Below are 12973 nucleotides of genomic sequence, written 5' to 3'. Positions count from 1 at the left end.
CACACATATACATATACAATGTAACCTTTTTTTATTGGACTAAAAAAGGTATCATTGCATACTGCAACACTGGTATTTTGGCACCTTGTTTACTTGACTAATATCGCTAATCCAATCTACACTATATGTTTTTTTTTTGTTTGTTTGTTTGTTTTTAAGAGGAGATGCATTAAAACAGACTGACTAGCAAGGCTAATACGTCTGCTGTTTTTATCATCAAATACATTTAATCTCTTCCGGTAAAGTGTGCACAATTCATATGCAGACATCAGTGTTACCAAAGAGACTACAGCAATAAAGTGATCTGATTACATATAATTTGTAAATATGATGTATTTACAGCATGGATGGATGTTGAGGTAATGTGTCTTTTGAAACAGGGCAAACTTGACAATCCTAATGACCAGAGGTACCATTTTCAGGGAACTTTTATGTCTGACACCTGTAATAGTGGATGATCTTCTTTTGATCTGCTTTGTGCTATCTCAATGGTTAAAGGGTCACTCCAGAACCCTAAGCAACTTTAGCTTCCTGAAAAGCTATATGCAAAAAGTTTAGTTTTGCAAAAAGTGCAGATTTCAATAGAAAGTGACTCTTTTGTAAATTAACCTAGTTACACCCTCTTGGCTTTCAAGCAGACAACAGGTAATGTTACTTCCTGGTTTGGTTAGCTCAATGCAGCTGACCTCAAAAGGCAGCAAGTGCCCAGAGCTACTGACTTACAAAGACTTCTCATTGAGCTGTGATTGGACAGCCACAGAAAGGCTTTGCAGGGTTAGAAGGGGAGAGATTGCAAAGGCAGCTCACAACAGAACTGCAGGTTTTGCAAGCTGATTTTAGATATAACCCCAATGAAAAAAATGAAATGCATGCAAGTGTTAATTGGGGTTATATCTACCAAACAGTGGCTTTTATTTATTTTGTATTTGGGCAGTAGAGTGTCCCTTTTATTGAAATATTGTTATTAAAAGAGCATTAAAACACAGAACCTTTTTTATGTATGAGATGCAGAATCATGATTTGCCTAATTCAGCAATCTAGTTGAGTTATATACATTCCACTGGATGGGACGCTGTAGCTGGTTGGTTTGTGGTCCAATATCAACAAATAGTTAAACAAAATATTATAAAAATAATGTAAAATGCTTAACACTCACCCGACAGATTGAAGAGTGTGTTGAGGACATGGAACCTCTTGGTGTCATCTCTCTGGATGAATTTATTTGGGTAAATATCCCAGATTTCTGAGCTGATTGGAATTACATTAGATTAATGAGATGGACATAATGGACCCTTATTGGTTTATAAGAAGCCTATCACTTTAATTTTAGGGGTGTGGCCAGGGAAGGGCTGTGTTGAGAAGTTTTAAGTGACTTACTAATAATTATGCTAGCCCCCCAACCTCCCTCATCCTCTATATTCAACAACAGCTTGAACTATACGGCACTATATAGAAAGGCTCTCTACAATTCACCTGATCTCACCCTGAAAGCAGAGCCCAATGTTTATTTATTCTTTAGTAAACATCTTGTGAAGGGCTGTCTGAACCATGGCAAGGGTCCGTGGAAGGAACAAATGGAGGACATAGAGTTGATTGGAAGGAATTCTGGCCTCTGGACAATGGACTTATTTATAGAGATATTAAACCCACAGGGATATGAAAGTTAAGTCAGCTGTGCAGAATATAGTATCATGACAGCATCAAACAGCTATCTTGTTCTCTATCCAGTCCTTGTTTCTATCCCATAGCCAAGGCTGAGCTCACCAAGGGGGACAGGAGAGAGTTATACACTGATTGCAGACCTCCCCACGCTCACCCTTTCAAGAAACGGAAGCCGTGCGTGCAGACAAGTACGTTCCCATTAGAATCAACTTTCAGCAGGGTCCCACGGTGGCAATCAAACACCAGGCCCCTGCCAAACAAATGGAACAAGGTAACACTGACTGAGTAATCTGGTCACAAAGAGGATGTAGTGTAATACCAAACTCCAAATGGAACAAAACAAACAAATGTTTTAAAAAAAATAAATAAATAATTATATATACAGTCATGAGAATAAGAGCGAGCACCCTCTTTGAATTCTATGGTTTTACAGATCAGCTCATGATAACAATCATCTGTTCATTAGCAGGTCATAAAATTAGGTAAATACAACCTCAGATGAACAACAGCACATGACCTATTACACCGTGTCATGATTTATTTAACAAAAATAAAGCCAAAATGGAGAAGCCATGTGTGAAAAACGAAGTACACCCTTACTGCTTCCATATGAATTAGGAGGCTAAGTAGCAGACAGCTGCTGCTAATCAAATGTCCTTGATTAACTGATCATCAGCAAGTGTGACCACCTCTATAAAAGCCAAAGTCTTAGCAGTTTGCTGGTCTGGAGCATTCAAATGTGTGTTAACATAATGCCAGAGGAAAGACATCAGTAATGATCTTGGAGAAGCAATTGTTGCTGCCCATCAAACTGGGAAGAGTTATAAGGCCGTTTCCAAACAATCTAATTTCCATCATTCTACAGTGAGAAAGATTATTCAAAAGTGGAAAACAGTGAAACACATTCAATACAGTTGCCAATCTTCCAGGTCGGTGCAGACTGTGCAATGCGCAGAGAAATCACAAAAAAACCAAGAGTTACATCTCAGACTTTACAGATGATTATTATGCCCTGATATGTAAAAACATAGAATTCAAAGAGGGTGAATGTTCTTATTCCCATGACACTATATATACACATGCAGGTCTGTTTCATGAGCAGTAATGTAGTACATTTGCTGTGGTGCTACATATGTAGTACAGTGATGTAGGTTGTATTGACCATTTGGTGAGCTCACCAATCTAAAAGCAAACATCAACGCAGCATGTGTAATACCAAAACGATAGATACACATGATGACCTAGAATTCTTCAGATACTGCTATTGAAAGAATCAGACATATGCAAATTATATAAAGGGGTGTTTTTTAAAATTTAAAACAATTAAACCACCTTATTTCTTACAAAGAAAGCACAGGAATTTATAAAGGCAAAATACAAACTGGACAAAAGCACAGTAAAATCATAAGCATTGCTGAGACAAAGTTAAAAGACCACTATAGTGCCAGGAAAACAAACTCGTTTTCCTGGCTCTATAGGGTCTTCTCACTGTGATCAATGAGACAGCCACTAGAGGCTGGATTAACCCTAATGTAAACATAGCAGTTTCTCTGAAACTGCTATGTTTACAGCTGCAGGGTGAACCCTAGAGGGACCTGGCACCCAGACCACTTCATTGAGCTTAAGTGTTCTGGGTGCCTATAGTGGTCCTTTAAAGCTGCTCTGTCACCCCTCCCCCAAAAGGAGTATTCCATAATAGGAATGCAATAGGTTTGAATTTCACTGAAATTCCAGCTCAGTCAAAGTATGTATTTTTCCAACACCTGACAAATCTTGACAAAAAAGCAGAGCTACCACTGTCTAACTTTTTCGAGCCTTCAGCCGTCACTAGTGATAGCTGAGGGAAAAAAGCTCTGTCTAGGGAGGATCCTGAAGTATCTCCTGGTCCTCCACAGACACCAGTGTTGTACTCCAGCGCATACATGAGAATACAGCATTGACGTTGGTTCCTGGCAAAAGAAGCACCAGGAGCTGAAGATGATCTGATAGAATGCCGTAAAGCAGTGATGGTGAACCTATGGCATACTGAGCCCTCTCTGTGGACACGCGACCATAGTTCGCTGGGGGGGGTGGGTGGGTGCTGGCACCAGTTGGCAGTAATGCAGAGTAGGCACCTGCCTTCCCAAAACGGCAGGCGCCTACTCTGCATTCGTATCGGGAGGACCAGGAGGCAGAGCGAGGAATCTGGCAAGCAGCTCTCCTGTCCTCCCGTAAGCAGGCTGTTTGGAGCGTTTCTGCGTGTTCCCATGGCAACGCACCACACAGTATTGCACGGGAGGACAGGAGAGCTGCAGCTAGACACATACTTACCACCACCGGACCACCAGTGCTGGCTGTGTCCCCCCCTCCGTCATCAAAGGTAAGAAAAAGGGAGAGGGGGGGGATAAAGATTTTATGTATTTTTGTTAATGTATCTTTACCACCCACCCACCACACAGCACCCTACCCCCCCCCCCCACACACAGCACTCCTCCCCCACACAGCACTCCTCCCCCCACACACAGCACTCCTCCCCCAGACATCACCCCTCCCCCACACAGCACCTCCCCCACACACACAGCACTCCCTCCCACACAGCACCCCTACCCTTAACACACACAGAACCCCCACACACACAGAACCCCTCCCACACACACAGCACTCCTCCTCCTCCCCCCTTAAACAGCATCCCTCAACCACACACACAGCACCAGCCTCACACACACAGCACTCCTCAAACACACATCACCCCTCCCCCCACACACACAGCACTCCCTCCCACACAGTACCCCTACCCCTTACGTACACAGCACCCCCACCCACACACACAGAACCCCTCCCACACACACAGCAGTCCTCCTCCCCAAACAGCATCCCTCCCCCCACACACACAGCACCAGCCTCACACACACAGCACTCCTCAAACACACACATACACACAGCACCCCACAGACACACACACACACACACACAGCACCCTTCACACACAGCACTTCCCAAACACTCTGCACCTGTACACACAAACACATACACCGCACCCCTCAATGCAGTATGTGTGTGTGAGTGTGTATTTAGCAGTCTGTATGTATTCAGCAGTCTGTGTGTGTGTATTCAGCAGACTTTGTGTGTGTATGCAGCAGTCTGTGTGTGTGTGTGTGTTTGTGTGTATGTATTCAGCATTCTGTGTGTATGTATTCAGCAGTCTGTGTGTACTCGGCATTCTGTGTGTGTGTATTCAGCAGTCTGTGTATTCAGCAGCATGTATATATTCAGCAGTCTGTGTGTGTGTATTCAGCGGACTGTGTGTATGTATTCAGCAGTCTGTGTGTATGTTTGTTTGAGTGTGTATTCAGCGGACTTTGTGCATGTATTCAGCGGACTGTGTGTGTATTTAGCAGTCTGTGTGTGTGTCAGTGTGTGTATGTATTCAGCAGTCGGAGTGTGAATGTGCTCAGCAGTCTGTGTGTATGTATTGTATGTATGTATTGCACTTGTTGGCGATAGTAATAAATATAAGCTTAATCTTATCTATTATTTATATCTTTATTTAAAATTTGTATCATTAAACTCTCTGTTGTTGTGTTCTTTTAAAACAAAAGATGTTAATTAGTTTGGACAACTGTACGAGATATTTTTTCTAAACCTCAGTATTCTGGTTTAAAGGACCACTATAGTGCCAGGAAAACATACTCGTTTTCCTGGCACTATAGTGCCCTGAGGGTGCCCCCATCCTCAGGGACCCCCTCCCGTCGGGCTCTGGGATGAGGAAAGGGTTAAAACGTACCTTTATTCCAGCGCTGGGCGGGGAGCTCTCCGCCTCCGATCCTCTCTTTCGGCTGAATGCGCATGCGCGGCAAGAGCTGCGCGCGCATTCAGCCGGTCTCATAGGAAAGCATTCACAATGCTTTCCTATGGACGCTTGCGTGCTCTTACTGTGATTTTCACAGTGAGAATCACGCAAGCGCCTCTAGCGGCTGTCAGTGATACAGCCACTAGAGGATTTGGAGGCTGGATTAATCCTATTATAAACATAGCAGTTTCTCTGAAACTGCTATGTTTATAAAAAAAAAAAGAGTTAATCCTAGAGGGACCTGGCACCCAGACCACTTCATTAAGCTGAAGTGGTCTGGGTGCCTAGAGTGGTCCTTTAATTGGAGTGTTGGTATGGGAAAAAAAGTTGGCATGTATTGCGGTTTGGGCATTTGGGCTCAAGAAGGTTCACCATCACTGCCGTAAAGGATAGGTTCATGTACGTAAAACTCACCTTTCCCGCCACCCCGCAGCCACCTCGCTGCGAGCACTCGAGTCACTACCTGGGCAAAATAAGGAAAGACCCCAGAAGGTGACAGAGCCGCTTTAAAGATCAAGGTTTGTACGGATGCTGGAACAAACAATTCCTTGTGGCCAAATGCCAAAACGACAGCACCTGGTCTTAGCTCACTGAAAATCCTCCAACTAATAAAGAGAGAGAGAACGATTCTGTACATAAAGAAAATGTCAATGTGAGTACTTTATAAAGGTTTTATTTATTATTTGATTATTTTTGTTATAATTTTTTATTATCATTATGCAATACTCAATTTTAGGGGGTTGTTATAGGCATTGTAGGGATAATTGTAACTGTTAACAATGTTTCCATATAGAACATCACAGCATAATTGACACAGTAAAGAATGCCACAGTAGAATGGATACAGAGTACAGAATATCAAAGTTTAATGGATGCACAGTATAGAATACCTCACTATAATGGAAACAGTAGAATGTTAGGATTAGTGTTAATGTAAGTGTTAGGTAAGGATAAGGTATAATGGTTAGAGTAGTGGAGGGTGGATGTTAGCATAGTGTAGGCCGGGTTAATAGTTATTGTGGTGTAATTTAAGAGGTTTGTTGATAGTATAGTGCTTATTGTTTAATTATAGTTTCCTGTAGTGTAGATGTTAATGGGAGGGCCTTATATTTATGTACTTTCCCCAGTGGAAACATCACCACAGTTCTGGCGTGTGGCTGCCACCCTGTAGCCTAACGTCAGGGCCGGCGCGTTCATTAGGCGGCCTTAGGGCGCCAGAGCAGGGGGGGAGCAAAAATCTGATTCCCTTGCCTCTGTGTGGGGGCTCGGATTTTTCAACTTACCTCTCAGGAGGAGGGGGCGTGACTTCCACTGCTCTTCTCCCAGACTCCCCAGCGGATGGGAGAAGAGCAGTGGAAGTCACGCCCCCTCCTCCAGACATCATCAGGAGAAGCCGGACGACTTAAATTGCTGCTGTGTGATGGCTGCAGGCTCCAGCTCCTATATCACTCCTCCTTGGCCCAAGGTAAGCCTCAAGGAAGGGGAGATACATTTTTTGTTTTTTTCATCCAATTTTTTTTTATCTTTTTGGCAGCCCCTATCCAACACCCCTGTACAACCACCACAGCCCCTGTGTATCCCTTGAGAGCTCCTGTGCCCCCCCATCACAGCCCCTGTGCCCCTCTATAGCCCCTGCCTGCCTCCACAGCTCCTATCACCCTCTTGAGCTCCTGTGCCCCCTCTCTCAGTCACAGTGCTCCCTCCTCACCACAGCCCCCCTCTCCAGCTTCTGTCCTCCCTCAGTCTCCATCTCCTGTGCCCCCCTCCAGTTCCTGTCCCCCCCTCTCCAGTTCCTGTCCCCCCCTTTCCAGCTCCTGCCCACCCTCTCCAGCTCCTGTCCACCCCCCAGCTCCTGCTCCCGCTCTCCAGCTCCTGTGTCCCCCTTCTACAGCTCCTGTGTCCCCCTTTTACAGCTACTGTGTCCTCCCTCTCCAGCTCCTGTCCCCTTCCTCTCCAGCTCCTGTCCCCTTCCTCTCCAGCTCCTGTCCCTTCCCTCTCCTGCTCCTTTCCCCCCTCTAGCTCCTGTCCCCCATCTCCAGCTTCTTCCCCCCCTCCAGCTCCTGCCCACCCTTCCAGCTCCTGTCCCACCCTCCCTCCAGCTCCTGTCCACCCCCTTCTCCAGCTCCTGTTCCCCTGCTAAGCTCCTGCCCCCCACTCTACAGCTCATGTGTCACCCTTCTACAGCTTGTGTCCCCAGTCTATAGCTCCTGTGTCCCCCGTCTACAGCTCCTGTGTCCCACCCTCTCCAGCCACTGTCCCACACTCTCCAGCATCTGTCCCACCCTTGTCAGCCCCTGTCCCCCTTAAGCTTCTGCCCCCTCCCTCCCTGTCACCCCCCTAGCTCCTGCCCCCCCCCTCTCCAGCTCCTGTCTCTACAGCCCCTGTGTACCCCATTCAGCACCTGTGTCACCCCTTCTCAGGGCCTGCATCCCTCACCACAGCCCCTGTCCCTTCTCTCAGCCCATGTAACCTGATTTGTCCCCCACCACAGGCCCTGTCCACCCCTCGCAGCCCTGGGGGAAGAAAGAGACACACAAAGGGGCTGAGATACACAAGTTGGGTTGTAAGAGACACACAAGAGGGTGTAAGACATAGTAGAGGGTGGATAAAATACAATAAAGAGGGTACAAAATTCAAATTCAAAAGGGGGGTTACGAGAGACATCTGTAGCCAAAAATCCTTGCACCGGCCCTGTGTAACTGTTGCGTTTATGTCCTGGTTTCCCCAAGATGAGGGATATAAAACTGCACATTGGTGATCTGTGCATCATTGCGGGTTCATTACAGAAAATAATTGCATGTATCCGTGCAGTACAGGGATCGAAATTATGACCTGAATACTAAAATGGCTATTCTAGCCACTGTACACTGTTTTTTTAAGGACATCATTAAAATGCTTTAGAAGAGCCCGTTAATATTTTGGAGAAGCCATTTACATGTTCCGGATTATAAATATAGAATAAAAATGTGACATAAATATAAAAGAATACACAGGTGTAACATGACACAACACAAAATAGTATCTGCCTACACGAGATAACAGGCTCTGTGCAAAATGATAGCAGAGCACTGACAAATCTGCACATAGAAACAACACAGTCATCTAGATACAAATAGCAATGTAAGTAGGACTATATAGAAGTGTAATACATACACATAGGAATATACATGCCATCAGGAAGAAAACTGAACACAAGAATAAATCTATAGCTGCATGTAAGATCAAATAAAACAGAACACCACTAATATCATTATAGTATAATAGGTGTAGTATATGTGGGGCAATATAATATATGTAAACATATCAGAATATGACATTGACATTGCAATATCTGTATATAGGGCAGCAGGTTGGAGCATGTTGGATCACAAAACACAATAATAGCTATAAATGGGACAGCAAATAAGAGAGAGATTAGAATTAGAATTTGTACTTTGGAAACAGACTTTCATTTATGTATGCATAACAGCATAACAAAGTAATACCTATATGTAGAACAAAATAATGTAATATCTATATGTAGAATAGAATAACAGTGTATTATCTATATGTAGATAAGAGTAACAATGTACAGGATGTATTAAGGCAGAAACATATGCTATTCTAATGTAATTAAGGAGCTAACAGAATGGAAACTAATAGAATGTTTTTCAACTGCTTAGCACTTTGCCCCCAAAATAGCACCTGTTTTGCCATGGAACAGAAAAACAATATAATATCTGTGTGTAGAATAGAAACAATGTAATCTTTTGTATGTAGAACAAAGTCAGAATGTAATATGTATATGTAGAAAAGAACAAGAAGTCAATGTAAATGGGGCAGTATGGTAGGATAATTTGTGTTCACAGGACTGACAATCATATCCCTTCATTGTACATATGGAGTTATTTTCTAGGGTGAATTCAATGTGAATTATAAATTTAAGGCTAGAGTAGCTGAACTGAAAGCATGACTTGGGGAATTTTTAGCTATTTTCATCTTAAATTTGAAATTCTCCTTTCGTTCATTATCAGCTATAACAAAAGAACAAACTATATACTTTTACTTTGTTTTGTCTCATGGATATTTGCCTTGTGCGTGTGTGGGATTTTCTACAGTACAGTGTCCCAATGAGATAGCTCTGTAGTCACTGGCCCAGCTACAGTATCTCCTGTACCACTTGACACTACAGTTATTGATAGTTAAAGAAACACCATAGACTCAGAAATACAAATATGTATTTCAGGATACTATATCGTTTAACTATTTAGATGACTGGCCCCCCTCCGATCGCATGGGAAAGGTGATTTTACTCAATGGATAATCAGAGTTTTTACCTTCTTTACGATCAACAACAGTAACAGAGATGTGAAAGGTAGCATTTGATGGGCTTGAGTCTTTTTTAACCAGGATTACTATGTAACTAAGAAAAATGCCAATAGGAGGGTGAAGAAAAGGAAATTGTGGTAGAATTTAATGCTGTTAAAGGGACACTATAGTCACCAGAACAACTACAGCTTATTGAATTTGTTCTGGTGAGTAGAATCATTACCTTCAGGCTTTTTGCTGTAAACACTGTCTTTTCAGAGAAAATTCGGTGTTTACATTACAGCATAGGGACACCTGTACTGGCTACTCCTCAGATGGCTACTGGATGTGCTTCCTGGGGCAGTGCTGCACCCTGTGCAATACTGCCATTCAGTGTCTCCACCCATTGCATGCAGACACTGAACTTTCCTCATGAAGATGCATTGATTCAGTACATGTTTGTGTTTCTGGCCATATAGTATTCCTTTAAATTATCCAATAATAAGTATTCAAAGGAGTGTGCCACAGGCTTGGTAAAGATCACCGTCTTACCAGAAAAGCAATTCCAGATAACCTTTACACCGAAAAGTAAATAAAGCCAAACATTTTACTACACATATTAATAAAGGTGATAATCTACTGAGCATTGAGGATTTAGGATTGAAACTTGTCTTTAGCTGAACCATGTGAATCCAAGAAGGTTAAAAACGTTAACATCGCAGTTAGAAACACATATCTCCGTTGTTATAATAAAATTGAAGAATACAGAATGTGGCCCATTGTGTGTAGTTTTAAAGAATCTACCCTTTCAGCTTCAGAGTCTAGATTGAAAAGAAAAAGGTCTGCAAAAAAAAATAACCGTTAAACTCACCGCTTCAATTGTTTGTGAGCTAAAATGTAAATAAGTAAGAGTAACAGTCCAATAAGAATTTGTTGACCAAGATTCTATTCTCCAACCAAAAGTATATGTCCAAGTTCTATCAGCAGTTTGCACTATCATAAAGAAGCCACTACGAGCTGGAAAAATGTTAATAAAAGTGAAATTACTCACCTTGCTGGAAAAGTGGGATCATATTTATATTCCAGTATCTGATGAGGATATCCAATGCAGACCAGCCGGTCCAACAACAGTTCAAACCCAAGTTCCTCATAGTCAGGCGACCGGTACACTACAGGTAAGAGTGGCAAAGAGGAAAATTAGAGACAGAATATTAGAATTTGTGTTTGCTAATATGTGCAAAGTAGAGTAACCTAATTTGCTGTTTCTTTTTTTTTTAAATTCTTTATTTTTCGTGCTTGGTTTATCATTTTGACATAAACAATGGTAAGGTGTTTTCCTTGCGATACATTGCCGTTAACAGCGTGTAGAAAAACAGAGGGTTTTAAGCATTGTTTCTTAGAACAAACAGGTGAGGTAAGAAACCCATAGTAGGCTTAATTGTAGCTGATGTGCTAGGGTGTGTGCTATTCCCCTGGGATACTTCAAGTGTGAGAGTTTGAGTATGCTCATTAGGTCGAACCAAGATGGAGCAGTATGTGTGAGAGCATGCGTGTGTGCAGAACAAGCTAGCTCAAGCGTATAGTTTTGGATGCCTGCATGTACGTGTCTGAGGACTTCCTAGTAGTTCTGGACATATTAGAGTACCGTGTGTGCATTGCTCCGATATACATTGTACATTATGTGGCATCCTAACTGTTACCTATAACCATGGGGATGGCGGGGGGAGGGGTTTTAGCTAAGATAGACACCATCATTTTATCGGTCGTAGGGGGTGCAAGGTACAGCGCTGTTGAGAGAGTGGGGTCCCCACGTAAGTAGTAGCAATGATTATAGATAAGAGCATAAAAAAAAAAGAAAACATGAATAAAAATAAACACGTTAAGAAGTAAACAAAAAGAGCAGTATTTGCTTTTTTAACCTTTTTTTTTAACAGTTTTGTTTATTCTAAGTGATGTCTTGCAAGTTTTTACTCCACAGAGTAATATGAAGGAAATATGTGAGCTGATAAATCACTCATGTCATGTATCCCAGGTAGTGTAAACTGAACCTAACTCTTCCAACAAGATGTAACTGTCTTGATCTACTTTATGTGAATTCTTCTCTCTGTTGTTATCAGGAGGGGAGAATAGGAGCGGTAAGCTCAGGGCAGAAAAGAGAAAAAAAACTTCTGGAAATTATAAAGAAAAAGCCCTGCAATGGTTATTTACAAAACAGCTATCCATGTCACAAACTCTCAAGGCTATCAATCAATATGAATGTTATTACAGGTAAAACCATTACTAATATAGTTATAGAGTAGAAGGACAGATGTGGTGCCATCACTTTTGTACCATGGCTCTGTCAAGATAGAATTGAGATGTATGATGTCACATTTTTTAAATAAACCTTTGCTACTTATACAGAGGTAATGTATATAAATACAGGAAGTGCAGAATTATTAGGCAAGTTGTATTTTTGAGGATTCATTTTATTATTGAACAACAACCATGTTCTCAATGAACCCCAAAAACTCATTAATATCAAAGCTGAATATTTTTGGAAGTAGTTTTTAGTTTGTTTTTAGTTTTAGCTATTTTAGGGGGATATCTGTGTGTGCAGGTGACTATTACTGTGCATAATTATTAGGCAACTTAACAAAAAACAAATATATACCCATTTCAATTATTTATTTTTACCAGTGAAACCAATATAACATCTCAACATTCACAAATATACATTTCTGACATTCAAAAACATAACAAAAACAAATCAGTGACCAATATAGCCACCTTTCTTTGCAAGGACACTCAAAAGCCTGCCATCCATGGATTCTGTCAGTGTTTTGATCTGTTCACCATCAACATTGCGTGCAGCAGCAACCACAGCCTCCCAGACACTGTTCAGAGAGGTGTACTGTTTTCCCTCCTTGTAAATCTCACATTTGATGATGGACCACAGGTTCTCAATGGGGTTCAGATCAGGTGAACAAGGAGGCCATGTCATTAGATTTTCTTCTTTTATACCCTTTCTTGCCAGCCACGCTGTGGAGTACTTGGACGCGTGTGATGGAGCATTGTCCTGCATGAAAATCATGTTTTTCTTGAAGGATGCAGACTTCTTCCTGTACCACTGCTTGAAGAAGGTGTCTTCCAGAAACTGGGAGTTGAGCTTGACTCCATCCTCAACCCGAAAAGGCCCCACAAGCTCATCTTTGAT

General features: G+C 42.2%; 1 protein-coding gene across 1 annotated transcript in view; it reads right to left on the bottom strand.

The window, feature by feature from the left end:
- The window catches only part of LOC134603008 (cytosolic purine 5'-nucleotidase-like), a 41296-nt gene that overhangs the window by 21587 nt on the left and 6736 nt on the right, over positions 1-12973 (bottom strand). The window contains exons 3-5 of the mRNA XM_063448574.1: positions 10829-10946; positions 1817-1912; positions 1157-1248 (exon numbers count right to left, since the gene is read on the bottom strand). Coding sequence (XP_063304644.1) covers positions 1157-1248; positions 1817-1912; positions 10829-10946 — 306 coding nt within the window. The remainder of the gene's footprint in view (positions 1-1156; positions 1249-1816; positions 1913-10828; positions 10947-12973) is intronic.

The sequence above is a fragment of the Pelobates fuscus genome, chromosome 3 (assembly GCF_036172605.1).
Source record: "Pelobates fuscus isolate aPelFus1 chromosome 3, aPelFus1.pri, whole genome shotgun sequence".
Taxonomy (NCBI): domain Eukaryota; kingdom Metazoa; phylum Chordata; class Amphibia; order Anura; family Pelobatidae; genus Pelobates; species Pelobates fuscus.
This window is presented reverse-complemented; position numbering and strand designations above follow the sequence as displayed.